The 26,670-nt window shown below is 41.0% G+C and overlaps 2 protein-coding genes across 3 annotated transcripts; one reads left to right on the plus strand and one right to left on the minus strand.

Moving 5' to 3' along the window:
* The first annotated feature begins 3,791 nt into the window (after window positions 1-3,791).
* UFSP2 (UFM1 specific peptidase 2) lies at window positions 3,792-23,342 on the plus strand. 2 transcript variants are annotated; one of them, XM_058024816.1, is made up of 12 exons: window positions 3,792-3,854; window positions 5,952-6,030; window positions 7,749-7,929; window positions 8,012-8,078; window positions 8,418-8,575; window positions 9,426-9,618; window positions 11,087-11,233; window positions 15,618-15,782; window positions 16,973-17,097; window positions 18,696-18,772; window positions 20,444-20,568; window positions 21,932-23,342. In XM_058024816.1, exons 2-12 carry the CDS (start codon window positions 5,967-5,969, stop codon window positions 22,016-22,018), a joined length of 1,389 nt encoding a protein of 462 aa, XP_057880799.1. In that variant the 5' UTR covers window positions 3,792-3,854; window positions 5,952-5,966; the 3' UTR covers window positions 22,019-23,342. The 2 variants fall into 2 exon arrangements, with proteins under 2 accessions (XP_057880799.1, XP_057880800.1); XM_058024817.1 differs by having other exon boundaries at window positions 8,421-8,575.
* Window positions 23,056-25,095, minus strand: ANKRD37 (ankyrin repeat domain 37). The gene is made up of 4 exons (XM_058024819.1): window positions 25,033-25,095; window positions 24,559-24,711; window positions 23,774-23,865; window positions 23,056-23,293 (listed from the first exon to the last, which is right to left on the minus strand). The coding sequence occupies exons 1-4, from the start codon at window positions 25,057-25,059 to the stop codon at window positions 23,056-23,058; spliced, it is 510 nt and encodes a 169-aa protein (XP_057880802.1). The 5' UTR covers window positions 25,060-25,095.
* Window positions 25,096-26,670: the final 1,575 nt, after the last annotated feature.

Consider the following 26,670-nt stretch of genomic DNA (forward strand, 5'->3'; position numbering starts at 1 on the left):
GCATGGGGGAAAGCATTTTTGAACAGGAACATTCCTGGTCTTTTTACATTTATCAAGTCAGAAAAGAATAAAATACAGTAATTTTTCCATGCCATCTGTATAGCATGATCTTGAAGGTCTCTGTGACCCATATAGCCTTATCATTTGAATTTCAGATGAGAGTAGGAATAAATTTTGAAAGCAAGTCTTGTGGCATTACATACATTTCTTTCCCTTTAAAAAAACAAATTTCTTCATTTATTCAATTATTTTAGACAGTAGTGAACAACTGTGCTAATCACTTTTGATAGACAGCATATACAAAACAAGAACTCAGAGCAGCTTACTTTATCACATTTAAAGTTGTCATTATGCTTGTAGCAGGTCTGCTCTTTGGTCCAGGATGATGACAGAAAATCAGTCATTCTTTATTATTTATGACATCCTTTAATTTTTTAATTATATTTTAATTACACACGGGTCAGAATGCCTTGAGTAAGAATCAAATATGCCTCCTTTCATGCCACCTGACTAAAAAAAAGACCTTCTCCAAGTGCCAATTTACAATATAACTGAGTTAATGAAAATAGTTTTCATGCAGAAGCAAGTAATAATATTGAATAGCAAACTGCATCACCTTTTTATGTATATATATATATCTGTACATATGCATCTGTGTATATACATATATATATATATACATACATATAAAAACCTCAAATATTCCTTAAATTTCCAAAGGAAATGTTAAGGAAAATTTCAATCATTATTTTGAGGAATTCTTACTTTTAAATGTTCTTTCATTAGTCTGGATTTTAAGGAAAGGATCTTAAAAACATGGCAGAAAAAGTAAAAACATAACACTAATTGAGCTGCATTGTGGCAAAAAATAAGGAAATTCCTATGTCACTTGCTGTTTACAGTGGTAAACTCCACATCCAGCAGTGGTGTAGACAGCAGAGCTTGGGCATTATTGCCAATAAGCTTTCTAACATATAGGATTGAATACAGCATTGGCTTTTCCTCAAACATTATATCCACCAGTACTGCAAGAGTGGCAAATTTTAGTTAAAACACATTAAGGGATCTGAGGAGTTCTGTAATCTCTAAGTAGAGCTAAACCCCAGTCTGCTGAGGCTACATTCCTAAGAGGTGCAGCTGTAAGCAGTTTAATCAAAAATAAAGCAAATTTCCCTGTAATAATTTATATAGCAGAGAAGGAAAATGTGCAGTAGCTTAGGAAGTACATGTACCCTACATGTTACAAAAAGGAAAAGCATTCATAGTGGAAGGATAGGGAGCCTGGAGCTCCCCATGGGAGCCATGGGATCACCAGTACTGTCAGCCTGACAAGCCTGACCTTCTAGAAGCTAACTTTTCTGAATAGATTTCCCTTCTGAAAGATCTCAGGTGCTTCATCTCTGAGGCCAACCACCCAGCACAGTAAAAAGTGCATAAGCATTTTTTGAAATAGTTACATTTTCCTTGCTCTCATCATCTTCCTCAGATGAATCAATGTCAGTCAAGTAAGTCAAGAGTAAAGAACACAACAAAAGGAAAACAGTGGTTAGCAGAGCACAGTATTAAATGACTGATGACAGAGCTCCAAACTGAAGAGCTGGAAAGTGACAGATTAAGGGGTGTTACTGTATTAGTTATCTGGAGTCACTGAATAGATATTTATGCATCATAAACCCATTTGAAAGTGAAATTAAAGTTTAGTCTAAAGGGAATGGTGTAAATTTAGCATCTTAAAAAAAAAGCTGTATCAAGATGAAAGGCTCTGTGGAATGGAATATTATCCATTTAGATTTTAAGAAAAAGGACACTAATCAACTAATGAAGTCTTATATATTCCTTATACAAGATCCAGGTTTTATTTCTTATACTTTCACAGATATTTATTCCCATCTGTTTCATCCTTTTCCTCTTTTTTTCCCCATTTTTTTATTCTCAGTGGAAATTATGCCACCTTTTCTCTGCTTTTATTTTCTACCCTGAATGCTTAGCTTTGACTCTGAATTTGTCTCAGCTGCAGGCAGCTTAATTATTTCTTCAAATCTTTTTCTTGCCCTAGACCAAAAATGTCCCTGGCTGCCATTTTTCACTACATATGGTGAAAATATACAGGATAAATAAAACCAGTGTAAGCAAATTTGCAAGTTTTCTTAGATTTATGAACTTACACAAGAAAAGGGACAATGGGGATTTTAAATAACACCTAAGATAATGTGGTCCCATTCTTCTGACAACTTAAAAGTATTACTGTGATTTCAACTGGAACTGTTTGGTCATGATTGTGTTCTTGCTTAAGAGCTCCAAATAAAAAATGAAGGTCAGATTCTGAGTGTTAGAACTTGTGTGGGATACTGCCAGATGTCTCAAAAAAACCACCCAAAACTAATAGATGAACAATATGTCCAGAGCCAAGGCCTTTTCTGCTTTGGGTACTGCCACACTGCAGAGCAGGCTGGGGCTGTATGGGGCACTGGGAGCAGACACAGCCAGGACAGGTGACCCCAATTGCTCAGTGTGTGCAGGGGGGATGTTTGGGGTGATGGCTTTGTCCTCCCAAGTCACTGTTACATGTGATGGGGCCCTGCTCTCCTGGGGATGGCTGAACACCTGCCTGCCCACGGGAAGCAGTGAATTCATTCTTTCTTTGGCTTTGTTTGTGTGTGTGGCTTTTGCTTTCCCTGTTGAACTGTCATTATCTCAACCCCATGAGTTTTCTGGTTTTTACCCCCTGTATATCTGTATATACACAGATTCTCTCCCCTGTCCTGCTGGTGGAGGACTGAGCGAGTGGCTAGATGGGGCTTGGTGGCTGCCTGGGGTGAAACCATAATTTCCAACAGAAAGCTCTAAGAGATGGATATCACACATTAGACTTGTCTGGCATGCGGATGCAGAAGCTGTGGCAGCACAGCACTGCAGCAGCATAGCACCAATTAAATAAATTTTATACATTTTATTATGAAAAGCAACCTGCTGGAACACTGTGTACAATGGAAGGGTGAGCCATATTTTACTTGTGCTTAGCCTGTGGAACAGACAGCATGACTAAGTTTTAAAAAGCTCACAATTTTTTAGTTATTTCAGGGGAGGGCTTTTGCAACACGCGTTGGTTCACACTGTGTAAAACACATCATCGCTTCATCAGGCAACCTCAGTGCTGTTCTTCGAGATCTTGACATCGGGTAAGGAACCAAAGGGCAGGTGACAAGAAAAAAACGACCTGAGATGACCAAAAGCTGACCCTGGGAAACCGGTTTAAGGGTTCACTGTTGGAAGCCAGTTAGCATTATTTGCGAGGAGGACAGAAATAATTTATCATAAATAAAAAAACCCCTGGAATTAAATTCTCAAAGCACAGAGCATTTATCAAGGGATTCATGGGGACGACTTTTGGACCTCAGCATGCCGATGTGGCTGAGAAGTGCGATGGCGGATGTGGAAGCCTGGCCGGGAGGGAGCAGTAACGCGAGGCAGCAGCCGGGCCAGCGGGATGGCGGAGCATCTCCCAATAGATTTATGAAATGACGAGGAAATAACAGCATGGTTCGGCAGCAGGCCGCTCATCCCAGACACGCTGCGCTGAACGCAGCCACGGCTGCCCAAGGAGAGAACGCTCAGCCCCACGCACTCCCCGCAGCACCGCAGGGAAGGGAAGGGTGGTTCCGGTGAAAACCCCGCGGCAGCGCGGCCCCTCCCGCCCGAACGGGGAGCGCTCGGGCCCGGGCCGGGCGGCGGCAGCGCGCGTGCGCCGGGAGGCCGGGCCCGCGGCGGCGCTGACGGACGCGGTGAGCCCGCCCCGGCCCGGCCCGGCCCCCTCCCGCCATCCCCGGGGAATGGACGGATGGGTGCGAGACTAGGTAGGTGGCTCGGTGGGTGTCCGTCCTCAGCGCGGAGGGGAGCGCCCCCGCCCGGGCCGAGCTGGCGGCGGGGCCGGGCCGGGCCGAGCCGGGCGGGGCGGGCTGGTGTCCCCGCTGCGGGCTGGTGTCCCCGCTGGGGGCTCGGCTGTCGCGTTTGGGCCTCCAGCCCCAGGGGTACCTCGGGGAGAGGTGCGGAGCCCCCCCGATCCCCTTCCTGCAGTGCCCAGGCTGTGTCACACGGGGGGCAGGGGCGCCTCCCGCACTATAACCCCTGCTATAACCCCTGCCATTCCCATCGCCCCTGGGGGACTCGGCTTGCCTGGCTTTAGGCACGCATTTTTTGGAAGAGGTCATCAGAATGATGCGAGGCTCTTCTCCGTTGTGCCGAGCAATAGAACAAGAGGCCTCGGGCAGAACATGATGCCCAGGAAGTTACACCTGAAGAGAGAAAGCGCTTCTTTACTGTGCAGTGACAGCCCTGGAACAGATTGTCCAGAGACAGTGTGGAGTCTCCCTCAGGGCAGATACTCAGCAACTGTCTGGACACACTCCTGTGCAATGTGTTCTAGGATGACCCTGCTTGAGCAAGGACGTTGGAACACATCATCCTAACAATAAGATTGTGGTTTGATCCCCATTATGGGCCATTCACTTAAGTTTTGTCCTTGTGGTTCCTTTCCAACGCAGAAGATTCTGTGATTCTGTGCCGCACTGTGGTTCTTTCCAATTTCACCCATGCTGTGATTCTGTGATGTCCATGATGAGCCACTATCAAAAGCAGCTGCTTTTGCAGAGCTTTTCTTTTTATTCATGAACATTATTCTTGCATAGCAATAATTCAAATAAAAACATTTGCATCAACCCAGACAAACATTTTTTTCATGTTCTGGCTGGGACTTTTGTTGGTCCCACACCCCAAGACCCTGTTAATGCAGGTAACTGTGTTGTCTAAAATAATTCAGGATTATGGTTCAGGAGCCAAACTGTTTCTGGCACTCCAGAATCACTGAAACATGAAAATCCTTCACCAGCAGATAAACTGTAGTAGATTATTGTATTTTAACAGTCATGCATATCTTGCATATTTCTCCTTAGAATGCTTTTAATGGAAAGAAAATTAGTCCTATGTTGTGAGGTTTTATTTCATGAGTAGGAATGGCATTGCACATGGAAATGTCTCATACCTTGTGAGAAAATAGTTGTGCAGTAAGTCCTTCCAGAGGGTCCTAGTATAGTTATTTTTACAGGTGCTTGGTAGGGTTTTTCTGAGCAGTTTAAGCACTCTTTCTGTGGACTTTTGCAGTGAGCAGTACCCACACTCATCTGTCACCTTTTGTTCCTCTCTGTACTGCCACAGCTGTTTTTGTCTGGTACATTGAACTTGATTGAGGATTGATCTATCTGAAAAAGTCCTCTCTAAATAGAAGGGTGTCTTTCCATCTGCTTAAGCTGTGTGGTGAAGTTCATGTTAAAATATCTACAGTGAGCAGTTAGGAGGGGACAGAGCAGGGACTTGAAAGGGGGAAGAAACAGCTGGCTGGATTCTGTGGTGTCATAAGCTGCTCTCCTGTCAAATGTGAATTCAGCCTTAGTTCTAGAGGTTGTGTGTGACACACACATACTCCCCCCCTCTTTGTTTTTTTCTCATTTCGCTGAAACTGATTTCCTAACTAAGGAGTGCATACTTGTAGATGTGGCTAATTACCTTTCTGCTCAATTTTGTCCTTGCTTTACTTGAGCTGGAAGAATATAAATATATATGTGAATGTATATTATGGGAAACATGACATTTGGATTGAAACAATGAGACACAATGACATTTTATCTAAAGTATTTCTATATGATAGAAGTGTAGATTATGGCTTTTTTTATAGAGATAGGAAATGTGTTCCAAGGTGCAATTGAGGTGCTGGTTGCAGCAACTGCACACTGCTGCACCACAGACTTCCCTGTTTATTCACTGGCCTTGTGTAACCTGAGCAGCTGCAGTAATTGCTGCTGTGCTTGCACACTCTGGTATAACAGCAGTCAGTTGTGGCTTGAGAGAAGGCATGTTGAAATGGCTGTTCATTTTCGTTGCTTCTTTTTTCTCCTTAGGTAATTCTAGAAGCTATGGATATGCTCTTCAGAATCAGAGGAGGCTTGGATCTTGCATTTCAGCTTGCAACGACTGATGGTGTGTCTATAAGACTGATATCTTATACTTACATTAACTTTTATTAAGAAACTATTATATTTATTTTCTTGGCATTTTACCAGGTGTTAAGTGTTCTTCACAAACCTGTAAAGATTACTCTTTATAAATTTTCTGACACTCTTTTCCCAACCTATGTTTTTTGTTTTAATTTGAAATAAATTTTACATTGACATTTTTCATAATTTCATTTGCGTATACATTTACTTGTGGATATGTTATTGGGATCATTTTTCAGCTTGAAGCTGAAGTTGACTCTGAAATTCTAAGCAAACAGAATAACTTTAGGCAATTAATTTTGTTATAATTGGACTGTATTAGTAATATAATTTTGAAACTGTGGTCCAATCTTTCTGGAGAAATAGAGAAGGGGAACAAGTTAACAAGTCACTCTACTGAATTTAGGCAGGATTGGCTACTGCAGTTCCATGTGATAGCAAGGGACTGGTCCATGGAGCATGAAGGGGCTCCTGTAGTGCCCCATTGTCACAGTAAATGCCATTCTGCTCAGGAGGCCTGCTCAGGGCTCTCAGGGGCCATTGAGGTGGGGCAGGATGGGGAAGGAGGCTGTTTTTAGCTCAGCTGTCAGTCATTCTGCATTTTAAAAGGATGTGTCTCTAGCTGAAACAATGAATTCCATCTAGTGAACCTTGATAAGGAACTTGGGCTTATTTGAGTTTGTGATGTGGAGCAGAATTGTTGAATAGATTGACCTAATCCAAAACAGCATTTTGTGAGTTGCATCCTCAGAGAAGGGTTATTTATTTGACTTTGTCTCTGGTGTAGTGAATTGTAACCACAGTGAAGCTGAGTGATGGTTGAATTGTCCAAGTGCATGGTATTCACACCTATTGGTGGGTAAATATGGTGCCTTGTTCCCTTTGAAGGGCACTGAGCTTTTTCTTTTGGAGCAGTTTTTCTTTGACTTTTCTAATAATGTAGTTTTTACAGATTTCTGGTACAAAAGTTATGTAATTGTGACTAAATTTAAGTTAATGCATCAGAGAGATACAGCATAGTCTGTGATAACTTGTTAGTACTGCATTCAAAGTAATGTTTTGTAACCCTCACAGTAAGGAAAAAAATGTGGCTAATGTGCCCAAGTTACTTTATCATATCCAGCAGTGTCATATCCATTGTAGGTTCAGGCTGTAAGGTGTGAGTAAATACCCTACAAGCTCTGAAAGACAACTGTACATACCAGTAATAAAGTTTCAAGCAAACCCGACTGTGGCATACAGGTTTATGCTGGCCAAAATTTGGTCCTCACCTGGAATGTAGGCCCTGCTTTTCCAAAGATTAGTCTGGGTTTGGATAGTATTTCTGAACAATGATATGAGGTCAGAAACATGTGAGTGACTCAGATTGAATATTTTCAGGATTTTTTTCAAAACCCTAAATACACACAGATGGGTTAAGACTTACTAGATGTGGTGACAGGAGAGTAGAATATTCTTCTGTAAGTTTGACAGTATCTGACAGAAACAGTACACTTTTGCTCAGGGAGGTGTGTGAAGGTTTGAGACAGACCTGCTAAGTGAAATCTTACCTCAGTTTTCTTTTCCCAGTCATTTTTCTGATCATAACAGCGCTTGCATTTTTATTCCAAGTCAAAAAAAAATTCTTAAATATGTGCCCAGCAGCTACAACAAAATGGTGAGAGAATTTTCTAGGCTAATTATATCCTTACTGTGTTTCAGAGGCATCAACAAAAAAGGCATTAGGATATGTTTTCAGTGATCTTGAAAACAAATTGTCCTCCGAGGTTCTTGTATTCAGAATTTGCCACAGTTCAGTCTATGTGTGGCCTAACAATGGTATGAGCACAGTTCCAGAGCTGACTGATGAGTCTGCGTGTAAGGAGATAAAAAGATTTATACAGTAAGTATGTTTAAAAACTGGGGGGGATGGTTAACAGATTAATTTCATCTTATAGAAATTTCTCTTTCTGTTGATAATTCAGATTTGATCAAGATGATGAGACCAAACGAAAACTTGGCAAAAAAAAGGATAAAAAGTTACAGGATACGGTATGTTTCTAATATATAAGAAAAAATATCATTTAAACAATTTTAGACTTGCTCTCCCTAGGCTTTTCTGTACACAAATTAGCATTGACATGACTTTAAAGAGTGCTTTTAAAAGCATTGAGACTCAACATGAATGCAAAAGTCCACCTAAGGTAGATCAGCACATGGAAGTTTTTCTTCAACATTAACAGCTTTTTCCTAACCCAAGTATTTAATTACTGATTTTGATACCAAATACCTGCAATCTTAATTTTGCCTTCTTGGTTCATGTACTTCTTGATTCTTACTTTTGCCTTCTTGTAGCTGGAGATGTAATATTGGTGTCTTTATTCTCTGCAGCAGCAGGTAATCAATGTAGACCTCATGTTGGAAATGACCTCTTCATTAGCTGCTCTGGCTCCAGTCATAGAAAGGGAAAAGAAGGAGCACCACTACATAAATATGACATTACCAGTTGATGTTGTTGTATCTGTTTCTCCAGAAGAGCCATGGGGAAAGTAAGTGTTATCCTGAACTTGCAATTTTTCAGCTTCATTTCTGCTTTTTCTTGAAATACTGAAGTAAAACTATATCATTCATCAGTTTAATGAAAAGTATGTAGTATTTTTGTGATGTAATTTTAACTGTGTAAATAATAAAAGCTCATGTAGACAGCTGTTAGCTTCAGTAATCTTGAGACATGATCCTTTTGCTGTCTGTAAAAAAATTCAGTTTATCAATGTCTGACAAATTTGATAACTCATAACCATTCCTTAGCAAAGAATTGAGAAAGTCAGGAAAATGTTCTAGAAATTTTTGTCTGTGAGGTGTATAAAAGTGAGAGTTGGGGTGTGTTTGATGAGTCTTTGTAATCTCAGCCCTACATTTGGGGGTGCAGCTGGGTAGGTACAGATGGAAAACACTTGAGTCTGCCTATGTATTTTTTTCTTGCATTTTTTCCACAGGATTTGACTCTAAACGACACTAAATGGTGTGGATTTGCAAAAAAAAAAAAAAAAAAAAAAAAAAAACTATTAGTGATATGTTTAATTTTTATTTTGACAAATGCTCCGATTAGTGATATGTTTAATTTTTATTTTGACAAATGCTCATACTGATTGTGTTTCTGATATGAGAACATGGTAGCCACATTTGGGAGGACTGAATCACTAGGGACTCATTTCTGTGTGCAGACAAGCTTTGAGTAAGGCACAGCTGGGCTCTGCCTTTTCCTGTGGGAGCAGAAGCATTGAAGTAGTGCAGTCATCTGACCAGGTCAGATGTGCATTTAGGTATTGTATAACTCACAGCTGTGAGAAAAAATCATTCACAATCACTGCTCTACTTTTGAAATATTGTACTTTGCAGGGTACAGAATCTCCTAGTGAAAGCAATTCATGGGCAATTAACTGACATGGAAAGATGTATCATGAAATATGTGAAAGGAACATCAATTGTGGTACCAGAACAATTTCATTTCATGTTACCAGGAAAAAATCACCTCGTGACAGTCTCATATCCTACGGGTATTTCAGATGATCAGCTGGAAAGTTACAGAAAGGTAAAGCCAACAAACAGCAACAGAACTGGATCTTCTACTTTGAATTACTGTAATTGAAGCAGTGGTAGGGCTTTCCATTTAATCCATATAGAACAAATACTAGCAGATACTGCTGTATTTTAGATCCATTTTTATTATAACCAGAGCAGTATACTGAATGTGGAAACTTGATTCATTAGAAGTTATTTTATAGAATGTGCCAGATCTCATTTTTGTGAGGGAACAACAGAAACTTCAAAAGTACCTAAAATTTTGTTGATAAATATTTTCTCTAAATTATATTTCCAGTAAAGTATTATTTGAATTTCTCCCTTTTTTTTGTTCTTCTATGGTAGAACATTATTTTACTTTGGGTGTATTACTACATTCAGCTTTTTACATATGTCCTGAAAGGCTTGTTGGGGGTTTTGTTTGTTTTGGTTTCTTTCTTGGGGTTTTGTGGTGTTGTGGGGTATTTGTCTGTTTGGAGGGACTGCTTTTTGTAGCTCACAGTTGATCAGACTTAGCTACTTTTTGGCTTGTTTTTGCCTTTGGGTTGGCACCTAGAAAAAAGAATATGGATGAGGTGGAAGAATGTTGAGATGTGTCAGTCCTTTCAGATTGAGACTGATACCAGTCTAGGTCCACACAATTGCATGTACTGAGAGCAGGGAAAGAATATTCTGCAGCTTGGAGGTGTAGAAACTGGGGACTTTTTCTGTGTGTATCATTACTGGGTATATAAAACCCAGTCTAGCCTTGTGTTTGCAGAGGCCTCGGGCACTGGTGGCACTGCCTGTGTTTCCTGCTCTCTCTCTGCAGTTTGCTCTAACCCACTGCTGGGAAGGGTTACTGCAGCTCCTCTAGCTGGGTTCAGTGCTGGGTCACCTGCCTAAAATGTATTACCTGTGTTACACACATCCTAGATGATCTCATCACGCCTTTCACTCTTAAGCTCTGTGAAATAAGACAATATATCTCTTTAAATGTGGCTGCTGTGTGGCAAACAGAGCTTAAGAGATTTTAAAATAGACTGAATCTGCTTGAACCATAAGCCAAATATCTTTACTTTGTGTCAGTACATGTTATTTGTGTGCTCCAATATCAGTTAAGGTTATCATTGGGTGTGTGTATCTACATTACTGCCTAGATATAACTGTAATCCTTTTCTATGATGGTGTATTTTATCAGGCTTTCATAACAAATCTGTTACTCATGGTATTTCCAGTGGGGCCCCAGCAGCAGGTGTTATGTAACAGGACTGCAGAAAGTAGTGGGTCTTTTAGAAGGGAGGTAAGCCTGCATGAGCTTCCCTGCAGAGGAGAGGTCTGGTAGTAAACATACCTGCTGAGGGTTTAATTAAGCCTATTTTAATAATTTGCTAAACTGTGTTATTCAAATTATATCTTTATTGCTGCTTACAATGTGGTCTTTCTTTTAATCCAAACCATGAATTGTGTTTCTTATTTTTATTTGAATTTGCATGTAGGAATTGCATGGGTTATACAATCTGCCTTGTGACAGACCATATTTCAAGAGAGCAAATGCTTATCATTTTCCAGATGAACCATATAAAGATGGATATCTCAGAAATCCACATTTACATCTTAGTTCACCTGGCATGGAGTCTGGTATGGTAAGTTTAAATTGAAACATTTTGCAGAAAGTACCTTTTTATTATAATTGAGATTTTTTTTATTGAAAGAAGTAATTTAGATAGTAAATGTTGTGCAGATAAGAAAATGAAATAATTGGCTTGACCTTTTAAGCAAAAGGGCTTCTCTGCACAAAATGGCATTGCTTTAATTTGGATTTTCCTGAGAAATAATACTAAATTGGATTTTCCAGGGAAAATAATGTCCATGATTTTAGCATGCATTCTAAAAATTTTCTCAGAACCAGGGCAAGAAACTAAAACTATGAACAAAGAAGTTTAGGAGACAAAACCAGGTGGAGTAATCATGAGTGAATAGTGACCCTTTGAATCTTCCAAAGAATTGCAGTCCCCAACTGCAAACTTTACAGGGCAAGTGCCAGGTGATACGACTTCTCTGCAAACTGGCACAAGTGTGATGAGAAGCCTGTGTGCTCTCCCCTCTGTGCAGGTGTATTTAGTGCAAGGTGTGTACAGTTACCTCTGTTCTCCCTCCTGTGCAGGTGTATTTAGTGCAAGGTGTGTACAGCAGGTGTATTTAGTGCAAGGTGTGTACAGTTACCTGTGTGTTCTCCCTCCTGTGCAGGTGTATTTAGTGCAAGGTGTGCACAGTTACCTCTGTTCTCCCCTCTGCAGGTGTATTTAGTGCAAGGTGTGTACAGTTACCTGTGTGTTCTCCCCTCTGCAGGTGTATTTAGTGCAAGGTGTGTACAGTTACCTCTGTTCTCCCTCCTGTGCAGGTGTATTTAGTGCAAGGTGTGTACAGTTACCTGTGTGCTCTCCCCTCTGTGCAGGTGTATTTAGTGCAAGGTGTGCACAGTTACCTCTGTTCTCCCCTCTCCAGGTGTATTTACTGCAAGTTGTGCATAGTTACCTCTGTTCTCCCCTCTGCAGGTGTATTTAGTGCAAGGTGTGTACAGTTACCTGTGTGTTCTCCCCTCTGCAGGTGTATTTAGTGCAAGGTGTGTACAGTTACCTCTGTTCTCCCTCCTGTGCAGGTGTATTTAGTGCAAGGTGTGTACAGTTACCTGTGTGCTCTCCCCTCTGTGCAGGTGTATTTAGTGCAAGGTGTGCACAGTTACCTCTGTTCTCCCCTCTCCAGGTGTATTTACTGCAAGGTGTGCACAGTTACCTCTGTTCTCCCCTCTGCAGGTGTATTTAGTGCAAGGTGTGTACAGTTACCTGTGTGTTCTCCCTCCTGTGCAGGTGTATTTAGTGCAAGGTGTGTACAGTTACCTCTGTTCTCCCCTCTCCAGGTGTATTTAGTGCAAGGTGTGTACAGTTACCTCTGTTCTCCCCTCTCCAGGTGTATTTAGTGCAAGGTGTGTACAGTTACCTGTGTGTTCTCTCTCCTCTGCAGGTGTATTTAGTGCAAGGTGTGTACAGTTACTGTGTGTTCTCCCTCCTGTGCAGGTGTATTTAGTGCAAGGTGTGTACAGTTACCTGTGTGTTCTCTCTCCTCTGCAGGTGTATTTAGTGCAAGGTGTGTACAGTTACTGTGTATTCTCCCTCCTGTGCAGGTGTATTTAGTGCAAGGTGTGCACAGTTACCTGTGTGTTCTCCCCTCTGCAGGTGTATTTAGTGCAAGGTGTGTACAGTTACCTCTGTTCTCCCCTCTGCAGGTGTATTTAGTGCAAGGTGTGTACAGTTTACTCTGTTCTCCCTCTGTGCAGGTGTATTTAGTGCAAGGTGTGTACAGTTACCTCTGTTCTCCCTCCTGTGCAGGTGTATTTAGTGCAAGGTGTGTACAGTTACCTCTGTTCTCCCCTTTGTGCAGGTGTATTTAGTGCAAGGTGTGTACAGTTACCTGTGTGCTCTCCCCTCTGTGCAGGTGTATTTAGTGCAAGGTGTGTACAGTTACCTCTGTTCTCCCCTCTGCAGGTGTATTTAGTGCAAGGTGTGCACAGTTACCTGTGTGTTCTCCCCTCTGTGCAGGTGTATTTAGTGCAAGGTGTGTACAGTTACCTGTGTGTTCTCCCTCCTGTGCAGGTGTATTTAGTGCAAGGTGTGCACAGTTACCTGTGTGTTCTCCCTCCTGTGCAGGTGTATTTAGTGCAAGGTGTGCACAGTTACCTGTGTGTTCTCCCCTCTCCAGGTGTATTTAGTGCAAGGTGTGCACAGTTACATCTGTTCTCCCCTCTCCAGGTGTATTTAGTGCAAGGTGTGTACAGTTACATCTGTTCTCCCCTCTGCAGGTGTATTTAGTGCAAGGTGTGTACAGTTACTGTGTGTTCTCCCCTCTGCAGGTGTATTTAGTGCAAGGTGTGTACAGTTACATCTGTTCTCCCCTCTGCAGGTGTATTTAGTGCAAGGTGTGCACAGTTACCTGTGTGTTCTCTCCCCTCTGTGCAGGTGTATTTAGTGCAAGGTGTGCACAGTTACCTCTGTTCTCTCCTCTCCAGGTGTATTTAGTGCAAGGTGTGTACAGTTACCTGTGTGTTCTCCCCTCTGCAGGTGTATTTAGTGCAAGGTGTGTACAGTTACCTCTGTTCTCCCTCCTGTGCAGGTGTATTTAGTGCAAGGTGTGTACAGTTACCTGTGTGCTCTCCCCTCTGTGCAGGTGTATTTAGTGCAAGGTGTGCACAGTTACCTCTGTTCTCCCCTCTCCAGGTGTATTTACTGCAAGGTGTGCACAGTTACCTCTGTTCTCCCCTCTGCAGGTGTATTTAGTGCAAGGTGTGTACAGTTACCTGTGTGTTCTCCCTCCTGTGCAGGTGTATTTAGTGCAAGGTGTGTACAGTTACCTCTGTTCTCCCCTCTCCAGGTGTATTTAGTGCAAGGTGTGTACAGTTACCTGTGTGTTCTCTCTCCTCTGCAGGTGTATTTAGTGCAAGGTGTGTACAGTTACTGTGTGTTCTCCCTCCTGTGCAGGTGTATTTAGTGCAAGGTGTGTACAGTTACCTGTGTGTTCTCTCTCCTCTGCAGGTGTATTTAGTGCAAGGTGTGTACAGTTACTGTGTATTCTCCCTCCTGTGCAGGTGTATTTAGTGCAAGGTGTGCACAGTTACCTGTGTGTTCTCCCCTCTGCAGGTGTATTTAGTGCAAGGTGTGTACAGTTACCTCTGTTCTCCCCTCTGCAGGTGTATTTAGTGCAAGGTGTGTACAGTTTACTCTGTTCTCCCTCTGTGCAGGTGTATTTAGTGCAAGGTGTGTACAGTTACCTCTGTTCTCCCTCCTGTGCAGGTGTATTTAGTGCAAGGTGTGTACAGTTACCTCTGTTCTCCCCTTTGTGCAGGTGTATTTAGTGCAAGGTGTGTACAGTTACCTGTGTGCTCTCCCCTCTGTGCAGGTGTATTTAGTGCAAGGTGTGTACAGTTACCTCTGTTCTCCCCTCTGCAGGTGTATTTAGTGCAAGGTGTGCACAGTTACCTGTGTGTTCTCCCTCCTGTGCAGGTGTATTTAGTGCAAGGTGTGCACAGTTACCTGTGTGTTCTCCCCTCTCCAGGTGTATTTAGTGCAAGGTGTGCACAGTTACATCTGTTCTCCCCTCTCCAGGTGTATTTAGTGCAAGGTGTGTACAGTTACATCTGTTCTCCCCTCTGCAGGTGTATTTAGTGCAAGGTGTGTACAGTTACTGTGTGTTCTCCCCTCTGCAGGTGTATTTAGTGCAAGGTGTGTACAGTTACATCTGTTCTCCCCTCTGCAGGTGTATTTAGTGCAAGGTGTGCACAGTTACCTGTGTGTTCTCTCCCCTCTGTGCAGGTGTATTTAGTGCAAGGTGTGCACAGTTACCTCTGTTCTCTCCTCTCCAGGTGTATTTAGTGCAAGGTGTGTACAGTTACCTCTGTTCTCCCCTCTGCAGGTGTATTTAGTGCAAGGTGTGTACAGTTACCTCTGTTCTCCCCTCTCCAGGTGTATTTAGTGCAAGGTGTGTACAGTTACCTCTGTTCTCCCCTCTGCAGGTGTATTTAGTGCAAGGTGTGTACAGTTACTGTGTGTTCTCCCTCCTGTGCAGGTGTATTTAGTGCAAGGTGTGTACAGTTACCTGTGTGTTCTCCCCTCTGCAGGTGTATTTAGTGCAAGGTGTGTACAGTTACCTGTGTGTTCTCCCCTCTCCAGGTGTATTTAGTGCAAGGTGTGTACAGTTACCTCTGTTCTCCCCTCTCCAGGTGTATTTAGTGCAAGGTGTGCACAGTTACCTGTGTGTTCTCTCTCCTCTCCAGGTGTATTTAGTGCAAGGTGTGTACAGTTACCTCTGTTCTCCCCTCTCCAGGTGTATTTAGTGCAAGGTGTGTACAGTTACCTCTGTTCTCCCCTCTCCAGGTGTATTTAGTGCAAGGTGTGTACAGTTACCTGTGTGTTCTCCCCTCTGCAGGTGTATTTAGTGCAAGGTGTGTACAGTTACTGTGTGTTCTCCCCTCTGCAGGTGTATTTAGTGCAAGGTGTGTACAGTTACCACCACTACATGCAGGACCGCATCGATGACAGTGGCTGGGGCTGTGCCTATCGCTCTCTGCAGACAATCTGCTCTTGGTTCAAGCACCAAGGCTACATGGACAGACCTATACCAACACACAAGGAAATTCAACAGGTACAGAACACTTAAGGAGATTATTTTATACTTATTGTCTATAAAGGTTTGTGTAGATTATGTTTTAAATATCAAATTCGTACAGTTTAGAAGATATTTTTTGTCCCTTAAATTGGACTGGTGGTTCTGAATTGTTTGTTTTGGGTGACATTATCTGTAGAATAAGATACATTAATGAAATGTTTCCTTGGAATAATGTTATATTAGAAGTTGTGATATGACATTTTCAGTGTTTTTGTCAAATGAAAAGAACAAAGAACCCAATGTGTCATGCTAAAATCAATTTTAAAACTGGCTGTCATATTCAGTGACAGCTGGATTAGTTCCCAGATGCTACACAGGAATTTACTGACAATTTTTGCAACTTTGCCTCTGACAGTAGTGCACTTTTCCTGATTTTTGAACTCTCCTTCACTTCTTTTGCTGTTTTGAATTTAAATGCATACCTGAATTGTTCGTTTTTGTTAACAGCACTGAATTAAAACTGTAGGCTTGTAGCTAATACCCATACTTGGGTATGCCTGTCAAGGAATACTGCAATTACCTTCTGTCTTCTAAATATAATTCTTCATGTTACAGTTATTTACTGAACATTTCTCAATCGACACCTGAATGCTATTGAAATCTGTGCACGCCTGTAGCATATTTAGGTATCTGAAAGAGGGCAGTAGCCCTCAGAAGACCTTTGGGCTTTGTGTCCTGAGCAGAAAAGGTCCCTCTCAAGTGCTGAATGTAACATAAAAGGCTCAGAATGAAGAAGAGGTTAAAATAAACCATAACCTTTGACATGGATCAGTAGCCTCTTCCTCAGAGCACTATTTTATGGATGCTTTCCTGAGTGCTTTGAATAGAAATCCGAGCCTTCCAGTCTGTGAAGTGGCTTCTGCAGTGTACAAATAATGCACTCCATTATTAAAGAGCTCAGTGGCCCCCCTCCCAGCCTGAAGTCTGCCTGTGGACCTGGGATTGTAGTCTCTGCTCATGGACACAGTTCTGCATTACTGCTCAAAGGGACATTTCCAAAACAGAACCACAGTGAATGATTTCAACATCCATCGGTCTGCTTTTCAACAGCTAGGTCCAAAACACATGTCCATATATATAAAGCAACTTTGTTCACACAAAGTGGTGGAATTCCCTGCTATATGTTGTTGACATTTGGGTTTCTTCCTCATTGTGATGTTGCACAGGCACTGGTTGATGCTGGAGACAAGCCTGCAGCCTTTGTTGGCTCACGGCAATGGATTGGTTCGATTGAGGTGCAGCTTGTTTTGAATCAGCTTTTTGGAATAACATCCAAAATATTGTTTGTCAGGTAAGAATCACTGCCTGTTTAGAAGCTTGGTAATAGCTAGAAAGACTGAATGCCTTAAAATGCAAATCATGATCACAGTACGTGGGAGAAGAGGTATAATTAAAGAAGAGGTATAATTAACCCTCCATTCCTACCTTTAGTTGTACTAAGTGCTTATAGATGAGGGTAGAGTTAAATTTCTTGGGAGCTTTGAGTTGCACTTTCCATTTTCTATAAATTGCTTAATAATATGCAAATTGCCCAGTTTTATAAAGCTACGGTCAAATGCTTCCACAAGAAATGTGGCTCCCATTGGGTTTGCTTAATCTATAAATTGCTTCATGATATGCAAACTGATATGGAATTCAGCCTTTGCACCACAATTTTTGATGCAGGCACACAGTCAGATGTCCAGAGAGAACTGAATGTACACTAACAAATAGATTATTACTGCAGCCACAGACCTAACTTGTGAGTTTAGGATTGAGGCAAATTGTTGAGAAGTCTGGAAAATAATGTTCCCCTTTTTGCATTTGTGTGACAAATAAAGCAAGGAATTTGTTTCCATTCTGACAATCTGATGCTCTCATACACAATGAAGGACCCTACGAAGATATTTGGAACAAAAAGAATAGTCTTTAGCATTTATCAGAAGAAAAACTGTCATACTTTTTATAATTTAGGAAGCACTAAGCTGACTAATAAAACCCTGAACATTTAATAAATACCGTCATGAAATTAAGAATATACACTAACAGTATGTGTGAAAATACAAACCAAAATGCTTTTCATATGTTGTATTTATTTAGAGTAAATTCACATTGTAGGTATTCTAAAAGAGCATAGTGATGGGGATGCCTAATGGTAGGAAAATAGTTCAGGTCTTCAATATTTTAATCTTTTTTTTGCTCCAGAGCTTGTACTTGCAGAGGATTCACCTATTATTTATAGCAGCTGTGAAGATTTTTATTCCTGCATATGAGAATATAGAATACACTCCTTTCTGAACTGGGTACAATTGCTCATAGTGCTGCTACAAGGGAGCACCAGTTTTTCTCAGTGTTACAAAAAACCAACATCAATACCATGCTGGAAAAAAGAAACAATCATGCAGCTTTTTCAGCTGGTCACTGGCAGTGGATAGCATTTTTGTCTTGGGCTTATTTCCAGCAAGCATCTTTAATTCTTTATGGAAATAAGACTTCACAGCTGCACCAGCAACACTGCTACTGCAATATTATAATAAATTATATTACAATAATACTGCAGTATTATAATAAATTATAATAAATGCATCATTTCCCAGTTTTGTATTCTATCTGCATTTAATCCATTCCTACTTGGGGAGTAGGCACACAGACTTTCACTGGGTTTTAAAAAGATTAGCCACTATATGAAGAAATAAAAAGACAAGATATCGAAAATGTCTGTATTAATATCCATGCCTAGCAAATAGACCTTGTGATAGAAAATATTTTTCAGATTTTCTCAGGAAGTTTAGAAAGGAATAATGCAAGTGACTTTCTAATCAGTTATCTATGCAGTGAACAAGTATAATGGACAATTAGTGAAGTAAGTCTAGTGAGAATGATAAGTCTCTTTTTATTTTTCTTACCTAGCCAGGGTTCTGAACTAGCATTGCAGGGAAGAGAGCTTGCTAATCATTTCAAGACTGAGGGAACTCCAATTATGATTGGTAAGTACTTGAGTGTTGAAGAATGCTAATGAAAGTGCATGGCCTCCCTGTGCTGAATTTCATTTCAATTAGAACCCATTTAATTTACTGTACAAAAGTTAATCAAAACTGTAGATAAATTAAAAATTATGGTTTTCCCAAGGTAGCCTCAGAAATGATAGAGTTTAGTCTGGCTGGTATATTTTTATTTGGTATTTCCTTCAAGCTCAGTTTTAAACATGGAAAAAAAGTCAGGCTAAATGGTGTTTTTATAAATTTCTATTAAGTCAGAACTTGAGCTGACTTCCATTCTCTACAGGAGCAGCAGTTCATAGAGTTCCCCAAAACTTCCCCTCAGACAAGAGTACTGTTTATCTGGCTTGGAAGAGAGGGTATTATCCAAATTTATTTTAAGACCAGTTTTAATAATATGAAGTATTGGTATGATAACTGCCATTTGCAAAAATACTGCAACATTAATTGAATTGTTTTTTCCATGTTGTGTTTTAGGAAATTAGCAATATTGATGTTATTATTTTCAACTTTAATAACATTAATTAATGCAATTTTTCAATCTGTATTTGTCATTCCATAATACATTTGTAACTTTCTCAAAACATAGGTGCCAGAAGTCCAGACTTTTTTGTATGGTGGTGGTTTAGATTAGAGATTAGGAAGAAATGTTTCCCTGTTGGACACCAGAACATCTGCCCAGAGTTCTTTGTGGGTGGCCCAGGGCTCAAGGCCAGGATCAATGGAGCTTTAAGCACCTGCTCTAGAGGGAGGTGACCTCCCCATGGCAGGGGGTTTGGAACTAGGGGATACTTAAAGTCCTTTACAACCCAAACCATGCTATGATTCTATTAAACATTCTTGGCCTTTCAGCAGCCTTTTGTCTGAATTTCAAGAATGTAGAATCCTGTATTGAAAAATCTTTTAGTACCCTTTGTACTACACTCTTGTAGGTTGGTTTAATTTTTGTTGTCATTGGAGAGCTGGAGTTGGGCTTTTTGAGGGTAGGATTTGGAGATTGGTTTTGCTTGTATTCTTCCAGGGATTTTGCAATCCCCATGTGCTGTGTGGAGTTATTAGTATAATATTGTGGGGAAGTAAAATATTGCATGTTATCTGAAAGAAACATGCAAGAGTTGACCTGTGCCCATCTCATCAAAATATCCCCTTTTCCTGTTTGCAGGCTGAGGAAAGGGAAATCAGAATGTACTGTTCTGCCCCTAATATTCATTGATGTAATACAGTAGAAAACAGATAAACTTCATCCAGGAATTCTGATTTCTCTTCTAATTTTAGTCCTTTTACAACCATGAAATTTTGCAGGTTTCTTTCCTACAGTTAGGTTTCTTTAAAAAAAGTGCAAAAGAGAGACGTTTGAAATATTCTTGACTTCATCTGGGGGAAGTGCTGGGGATTTAACCTGCCTTGCTGACTTGGAAGAAATTTGGAAAATACATTCTGTAGTAACTTATTTTAGTTACTACAACTAACCTTTCTTAGATGTAGTAAAGATACATTGTTTAATAATGTCAAGAATCTTATGAAAGAAACACTTTCAGAATCATCTTGATACAAGCTAATCTGTAAATAGAAGGTGTTGATGTACTTTTATTTAGACCTTGCACATTAAATCAATCCCAATGAAAAAAAAATCAGCAATCTCTGTTTCTCCTATTTTAGGTGGAGGTGTTTTGGCTCACACGATATTAGGAGTGGCTTGGAATGAGACTACAGGGCACATTAAATACTTGATTCTAGACCCACATTATACTGGAGGAGAAGATCTGCATGTTATATTGGAAAAGGTGAGGCTTAATGCACATACACACTCACACATTTATGTATATACATGGATTTTGGCATTAAACATATAATGTCCAGACAAATACAATGTGGCCATTCTATGGCTTCTCCATTCCTTATGGAAGAAGCACTGACCCTGCTTAACCTGCATACTACAATATGCTAAGTATTGGCAGTTTCTGAAACTTAGTGTCTTTGGAGATGTATCAGATCAGAAACTACAGCAAGTTATACTATAAAGAAATGTTCTTTATTTTATATAAATTCACCCATCTTCCCTTTTACCCAGGAGTATATACCATAAATGTGTTTTATATTTTGAATAAAACAGAAAATTCTGTTCAGGCTGTAAGATGCTCTAAATGAAAGAGAAGATAATTAATTTTAAATATTAAAAGTTATTTTAAAAATCCAGCAATAACCATTCTCAGATTAGGCCTTTAACAATGATCAGAGGGTAGGTACTGAATTGTTTTGAAAATGTGGAAAAACTACAAAGTGCTCAGGGGCATGTAATGTCATTTCCACATTTAAAGCCACTAAAAGGGATGACACAGCATGTTACAAACCAGTAAATATAGTGTCAGAATTGTAAACTCTTAAAGCAGATGAATCATCCTGTAAGTGCTAGGTAATCAATGTCTTTTCTGTTTTTCATATTAAGTTGGAAATAGTAACTTTTATTTCTAATTGATAACCCCTGTGTAGGCCCAACAAAAAAACCCAAACAAACAAAAAACTAACAAATAAAGCCAAACAAACAAAATCCCACAAAAAAACCCCAACAAACAAAACAAAGGAGCTCTTTAAGAAACATTTTACTGGCCTATAATGATCAAAGCTTGAAATGAACACAGGAAGAAACAATTTCCAAAGGCTGTGTAGGACCAAAGGCTGTTAGAGCTACTAGCTGTTAGAATGGTTTCAGTGGTCCAGGAGGATAAAATAAATGCAGAACCCACTTTCCTCATCAAAAGTGTCTAGGGAGGAACTAAGGGAAACTGTGAGAATGATGGTGTTTCAGAATAACATTAGCCTCTCAGGAGCAGCAGAAGGTAGTGGGGAGGTGGGGATGGGGAGGAGATGATACTTTCTAAGAATTAAGCTGGGGAGGGAGGAAGGGGGAGAGAGTCTTTCTGTAATGTGTTTTCCATCAATGTGTTTCCAGGCATGTAGAGAACTTTCTGAAAATTGTCATTGCATTCTACAGACATTTGAAAATAATTCATACAGCTCAGATTAGTATAATTAGTAAAATAGGAATAGACTCAATAGTGAAAAGCAGGAAAAACAGAATTGGAATTTCTGTCAGGAAACCCAGATTTTGAAGTAGATTTAAAAGCTCTCTTGCTTTTCCTTGGACAGGGCTGGTGTGGCTGGAAGGGCCCGGAGTTTTGGAACAAGGACGCCTATTATAACCTGTGCCTACCTCAGCGACCAAAGGCTATTTAAATTCACTCTCATGCTGAATATGCTGAGACAGAACAGCAGCTGAACTAGATAAAACTCTCCTGTTATTTATCAAAATAATGCTTTAAGTCAATCAAAACCCAGTTGAAATAGAAATGTTGGTTGAATGACTTAAATTAAGAAACTATTTTTTTTAAATGAAACCTCTAGAAATAAGAGTTACCTGCTTTGAACTGTATTCCTTATAAATGCATCTATTAGGCAACAAATACTCTGTACTTTTCCATAGCACAACTTCAGGTTTATATAGTATTTCCTCTTCTGCTAGAATCTTTGTAGATTAAATGCCAAATCCAATTGTTTTAGGGAATTCTTTCATGACAAAAAGATAAAGTGTCCTCTGCCTTTCAAGTTCCACTTAGCCAGCTGTCTTGTCCATTATGAATCTGTTCAAAGGCTTTGTTTGTTGTTGGGATTCTTGATGAGGCATTTTAGGAGTGGGAAAAGAATGGCCATATTTACTGAATTTTAGTAATTTTTCTGTCATATTTACACAGAAAGAGAATTAATTTTTCTATGCTAATTTATTTATAACTGAATGAATACAAGTATTCCAGGGGGGAAAAAAAAACTCAAAAAATGCTTCTGTAAGAAGTAACAATAAACAAGCTTTCCTCCTTCTCAGAAGGAGACAATGTCCCAGCACACACATCTGACTGCTTGGTGTATCATCCAGTCATGGTTCTTCAGACTTTAGATTCCCCTTATTTCATGTTGGAATTACAAGCTGTTTCTTCTGGCAGCTAGGAGACAAGATCTGTCATAGGGACAAAATAAGTCTGTAGCTACTTCATCAGTACATCAGTAAGAGTACTAATGATTTTTTTTTTTTTCTGTGTTGATGTAGCCTCTGAAGTTCCTCATATACTGTCCATTTCCAAGAATACCCTAACCTTAAGTACCTATGCAAGTTCATCCTTACTAGGAGGCTCCTAAATCTAACTTCTCTAACACACGTTTGTTTTACTTAGATGCTAAAAGCATTTTAAAATATTCAGATTTGTATTAAACCAACACTGTTACACACCATCTGATCTTCTCCTCTTCCTGTTTATGGATCTGCTGGTTTCACTTTCTTGTTTCTGTGCAGTTGGATCCTCTCTCTGCAAGCCATGTCTGTCACTTAGCGAGTATCCAGACTGTCCTCTCAGTTTCATTGTCTGAGTGTGCTGAATTGTCCTGAGGAACTTGGCACATTCCAGAAAGCCATAATCCAGTGCAAGGTCTGCTGCTGTCTGTCCACTGTTGTTGCACAAGCTGAAATCCAGAATTAACAATAACCAATTAAACTGGAATAATGAACAAGTGCTGATGAAGTGGTGATTTACGCAGGTGTATAAAAATAAGTACTGAGAATCAATAGCAAGAAGGTTTGTCAAGGATAGCATACAGCTCATACAGGGGGTTGGTATTAAATACAAAAAGGAATAATTATTTTGAAAAAAATTTTTCATCAGACTATTACTGGCTTTAGCCTATCAGAAAGGCAAGGAGAGGGTGAGATTATGATCAGGATTTACTCTCCTCAGTTATCACAGAGGCATATAGCTAAACAACAGCATGTGAGCATGTGGTCGGTGCTCCTTTGGTGTTTATATCAGTTTTTCATACTCCTGTGGCTATAGCCATGTTATATTTGCAGCCTCAGCATGTGTGTTCTGAGCAAGTTAAAGGTACTCTGTAAAATGCACATCCTTTGATGCTCTTACTGAAGTTACTACATGTCATTCAACTTACTCAATTTTAGCATCACCAGCAACAAGGAGAGCAAGACATTCCAGACTCCCAGCTTTTGCTGCTTTATGTATTGGGGCTTCTCCAAGGCAATCCTAAAAACACAATTTATATATAACAGTCATTTGCAATAAGAGGAGTAGGATAAAGCTGTCTTGTTCTCACAAATGACTGTTTATATACACCAGTCTGTTGTGAGCTGGGAGAATAAAGGAATATAGCTAGGATAGTAATGGTAACTACCATTAAATGTCTAATGTATTCATCATCACAAAGCAGAAGTGCTGTCTCTTGCACTACTCATTGTTTAACATTTGCCTTCTAAAAGATAACTTACACAGAATACTCTCTACAAGATTAACAGCATCTCTTGGCACCATTCAGGGATTGCTGTGACCAACAGCTTGCTACCAGCTCAGAGGTATAAGAGATTCAACTCAGCAACTCGAGTAAGAATCCTTTCATTTACTCGAAGTAAGGACAAACTTTTGGAGGAAAAATAAATACTCAAGTTGTGTAAAAGAATTAAGTTGTTTGGACATCTGCATGCAGCACTCTTAAGTGTGAAAATTAAATTATACATTGCAAGCGAAGTTGCTAATGCAATATAGACAGCATTTCTGGTTCATGCTAGAACTTACTCTAAAATAAGCCACCCTAGATATCTCATCCAATACAACTGAGTTTAAAAAAACCCTCTCTTAGATAAAAAGTGTGTCAATAATATTAAGTGAATTTACTGACATGCCAGATTAGAAGTGGAAGGAATAAAACATAGTGTTTTTTACCTGTTGGTTCAAATTTGCTCCTGTCTGCAGTTGCCAAAGTAGGAAAAAAGCTTCACCACCACAAGCAGCCAAGTGAGCTGGAGATTGACCAGAGGCATCTGCAGGTGCATTCACAGCGGTTCCCGTCTCAAATAGGTTGCTGAAACTACCAGACTGAAACAGGATAGCAAAAGAAATGTTACTGCCAGTGTAAGCCACGGCAGGTCTCAGAATACTGCATCATAGCAAAAAACATTCCCCATGCAAATCATTGGACCTTCATGTTCCTTGCAACTGCCTTCTAAATATTTTCTTTTTTAAAGAGCAGTGCAAGAAAGAGTTTGTTGGCGTTTAATCTCTTAACTAGAAATACCGATCGACAGGGTTAATGCCCCAGCATTAACAGCAGCAGCTCCAGGCAAACAGCCCCTCATTCACTTCCGCAGCCGGGCTCCCGGCAAGACAGAGCCACAGCCAGAGCGTTCCAAACCTCACCTCGGAGCTGCAGTCCAGCATCAGCATCGCTTCCCCTTGCTGCCCGCGGGGCTCTCGGGGCTCGGGGCTGTCGGAGCCGGGGAGCGCGGCGCGGCTCCGTCCGTGGGTCCGTCCGTGCCCGCCTCCCCGGCGGGCTGGAGCGCCGGGCCCGCGGCCCCGCCCGCCCCGCCGGCCGCACGTAGGCAGCGGCAGCCGCCGCCCAATGGCCGCCGCGAGGCTCCGCGGGGCCCGGCCGGGCCGGGGCTGGCGGCGGGGGCGGCCATGTGGCGCGGGGCCGGCCGGCACGTCCCGCACACACTCTCCGGCCGCGGCAGCGCCCTGCGGAGCCCCGGGCAGCCCGGCACCCGCTGCTGCACCGCCCGGGAGCGGGCTCGCTGGAAGCGCCGCTGCCCCGGGAGCCGGGAGCCCTGAGCGCGGCCTGGTGTGCGCTGGGCTGTGCTGCTGCCGGGCGCAGCCGCCACAGCGCTTCTGCCAGCCGACCTTAACGCTGGTTTGGGAAGGCTAGACCAAGGCAGACTTGCATCTAGGAAAGAAAACAATAGAGAATTAATTTAGAATTTTTTACCAAAAAAACAAAGCTGAAGTCAATGAAAATAAATCCTTACAATCGTCCTGCCCAAGCTCTGCCACTAGGCCAGGGAGACTGGGCAGACGTGTCACGCTGTGAGACCCAGCTCTGCCCTTCAGCGCAGACATTGCAGCAAGTTCAGCATCACCAGTGTGAGCGGGACTAGACTCGGCAATGCTGGATCTGCGCACAGCCCCCTGCCACATCTCTGCTCAAAACACATTTGCAAAAGCAGAACCTTGATTGTCACTTCCATGAGCTTGAAGCATTCTAGAGAGGGTGAGTGTCCAAAGTGCACAACTCTGTTCCCTTAGCATTATGGTATTTCCTTCTGTCTCAAATACCTACATGTTTGTTATGGAAGTTCCTCATAATCACTACCATCATTTAAAAAAATAATTGAAAGTCACATATTTAAAAAACAAATAATAATGGCACGGTTTTAATAAACAGAGATGGGGAAAAGAAGCCTAACAGTATTCCTTTAGGGCATACATAGTTCTGAAATTAATTCACAAACATGATGAAACTACCTTCTGCTTCTCCTTTGGGAAAGCTAATATAAATTATTTTAGTATAATATGAGCATATGCAGTACAATTTTTAAAGGTGCAGAAATCCAGATAGATAGGCTGTGATCAATTCGGCAGAATTGTTTCAGTAAGTGACAGTTTTCACTTCTCTTTCACATGGAAAGAAGTACACTTGTGTAATTACAAAATGTTGTATTGGCTTTGTCCCTGAACAGCTAGCCAAGCTAATTAGTTAACAAACAAAATTCCTACACTTCCACCTATGCTTTGTTGGGGATGAAATACCTTTGTGCAATTTTAAAGATTCTTTTGAAAACACACATATCCAGAATTAGCTAAAGCTAAATAGTTTTACATTGCCCAAGAAGGTGTGTTTTGGTGCTTTTGGTTTTATTTTTCTTTTAAAGATCTTTCCTCCCCACATTACCTCAGCAATTCAGAGGTTTCAAGCTGCACCTGAGGAATCTCATCTTTCCAGCCTAGCCACCTACACACACATCCGGCCAGCCAAAACTCTTCAAATTCCTGGTATTAATT

Source organism: Melospiza georgiana, chromosome 5 (genome assembly GCF_028018845.1).
Source record: "Melospiza georgiana isolate bMelGeo1 chromosome 5, bMelGeo1.pri, whole genome shotgun sequence".
In the NCBI taxonomy this organism is placed as follows: domain Eukaryota; kingdom Metazoa; phylum Chordata; class Aves; order Passeriformes; family Passerellidae; genus Melospiza; species Melospiza georgiana.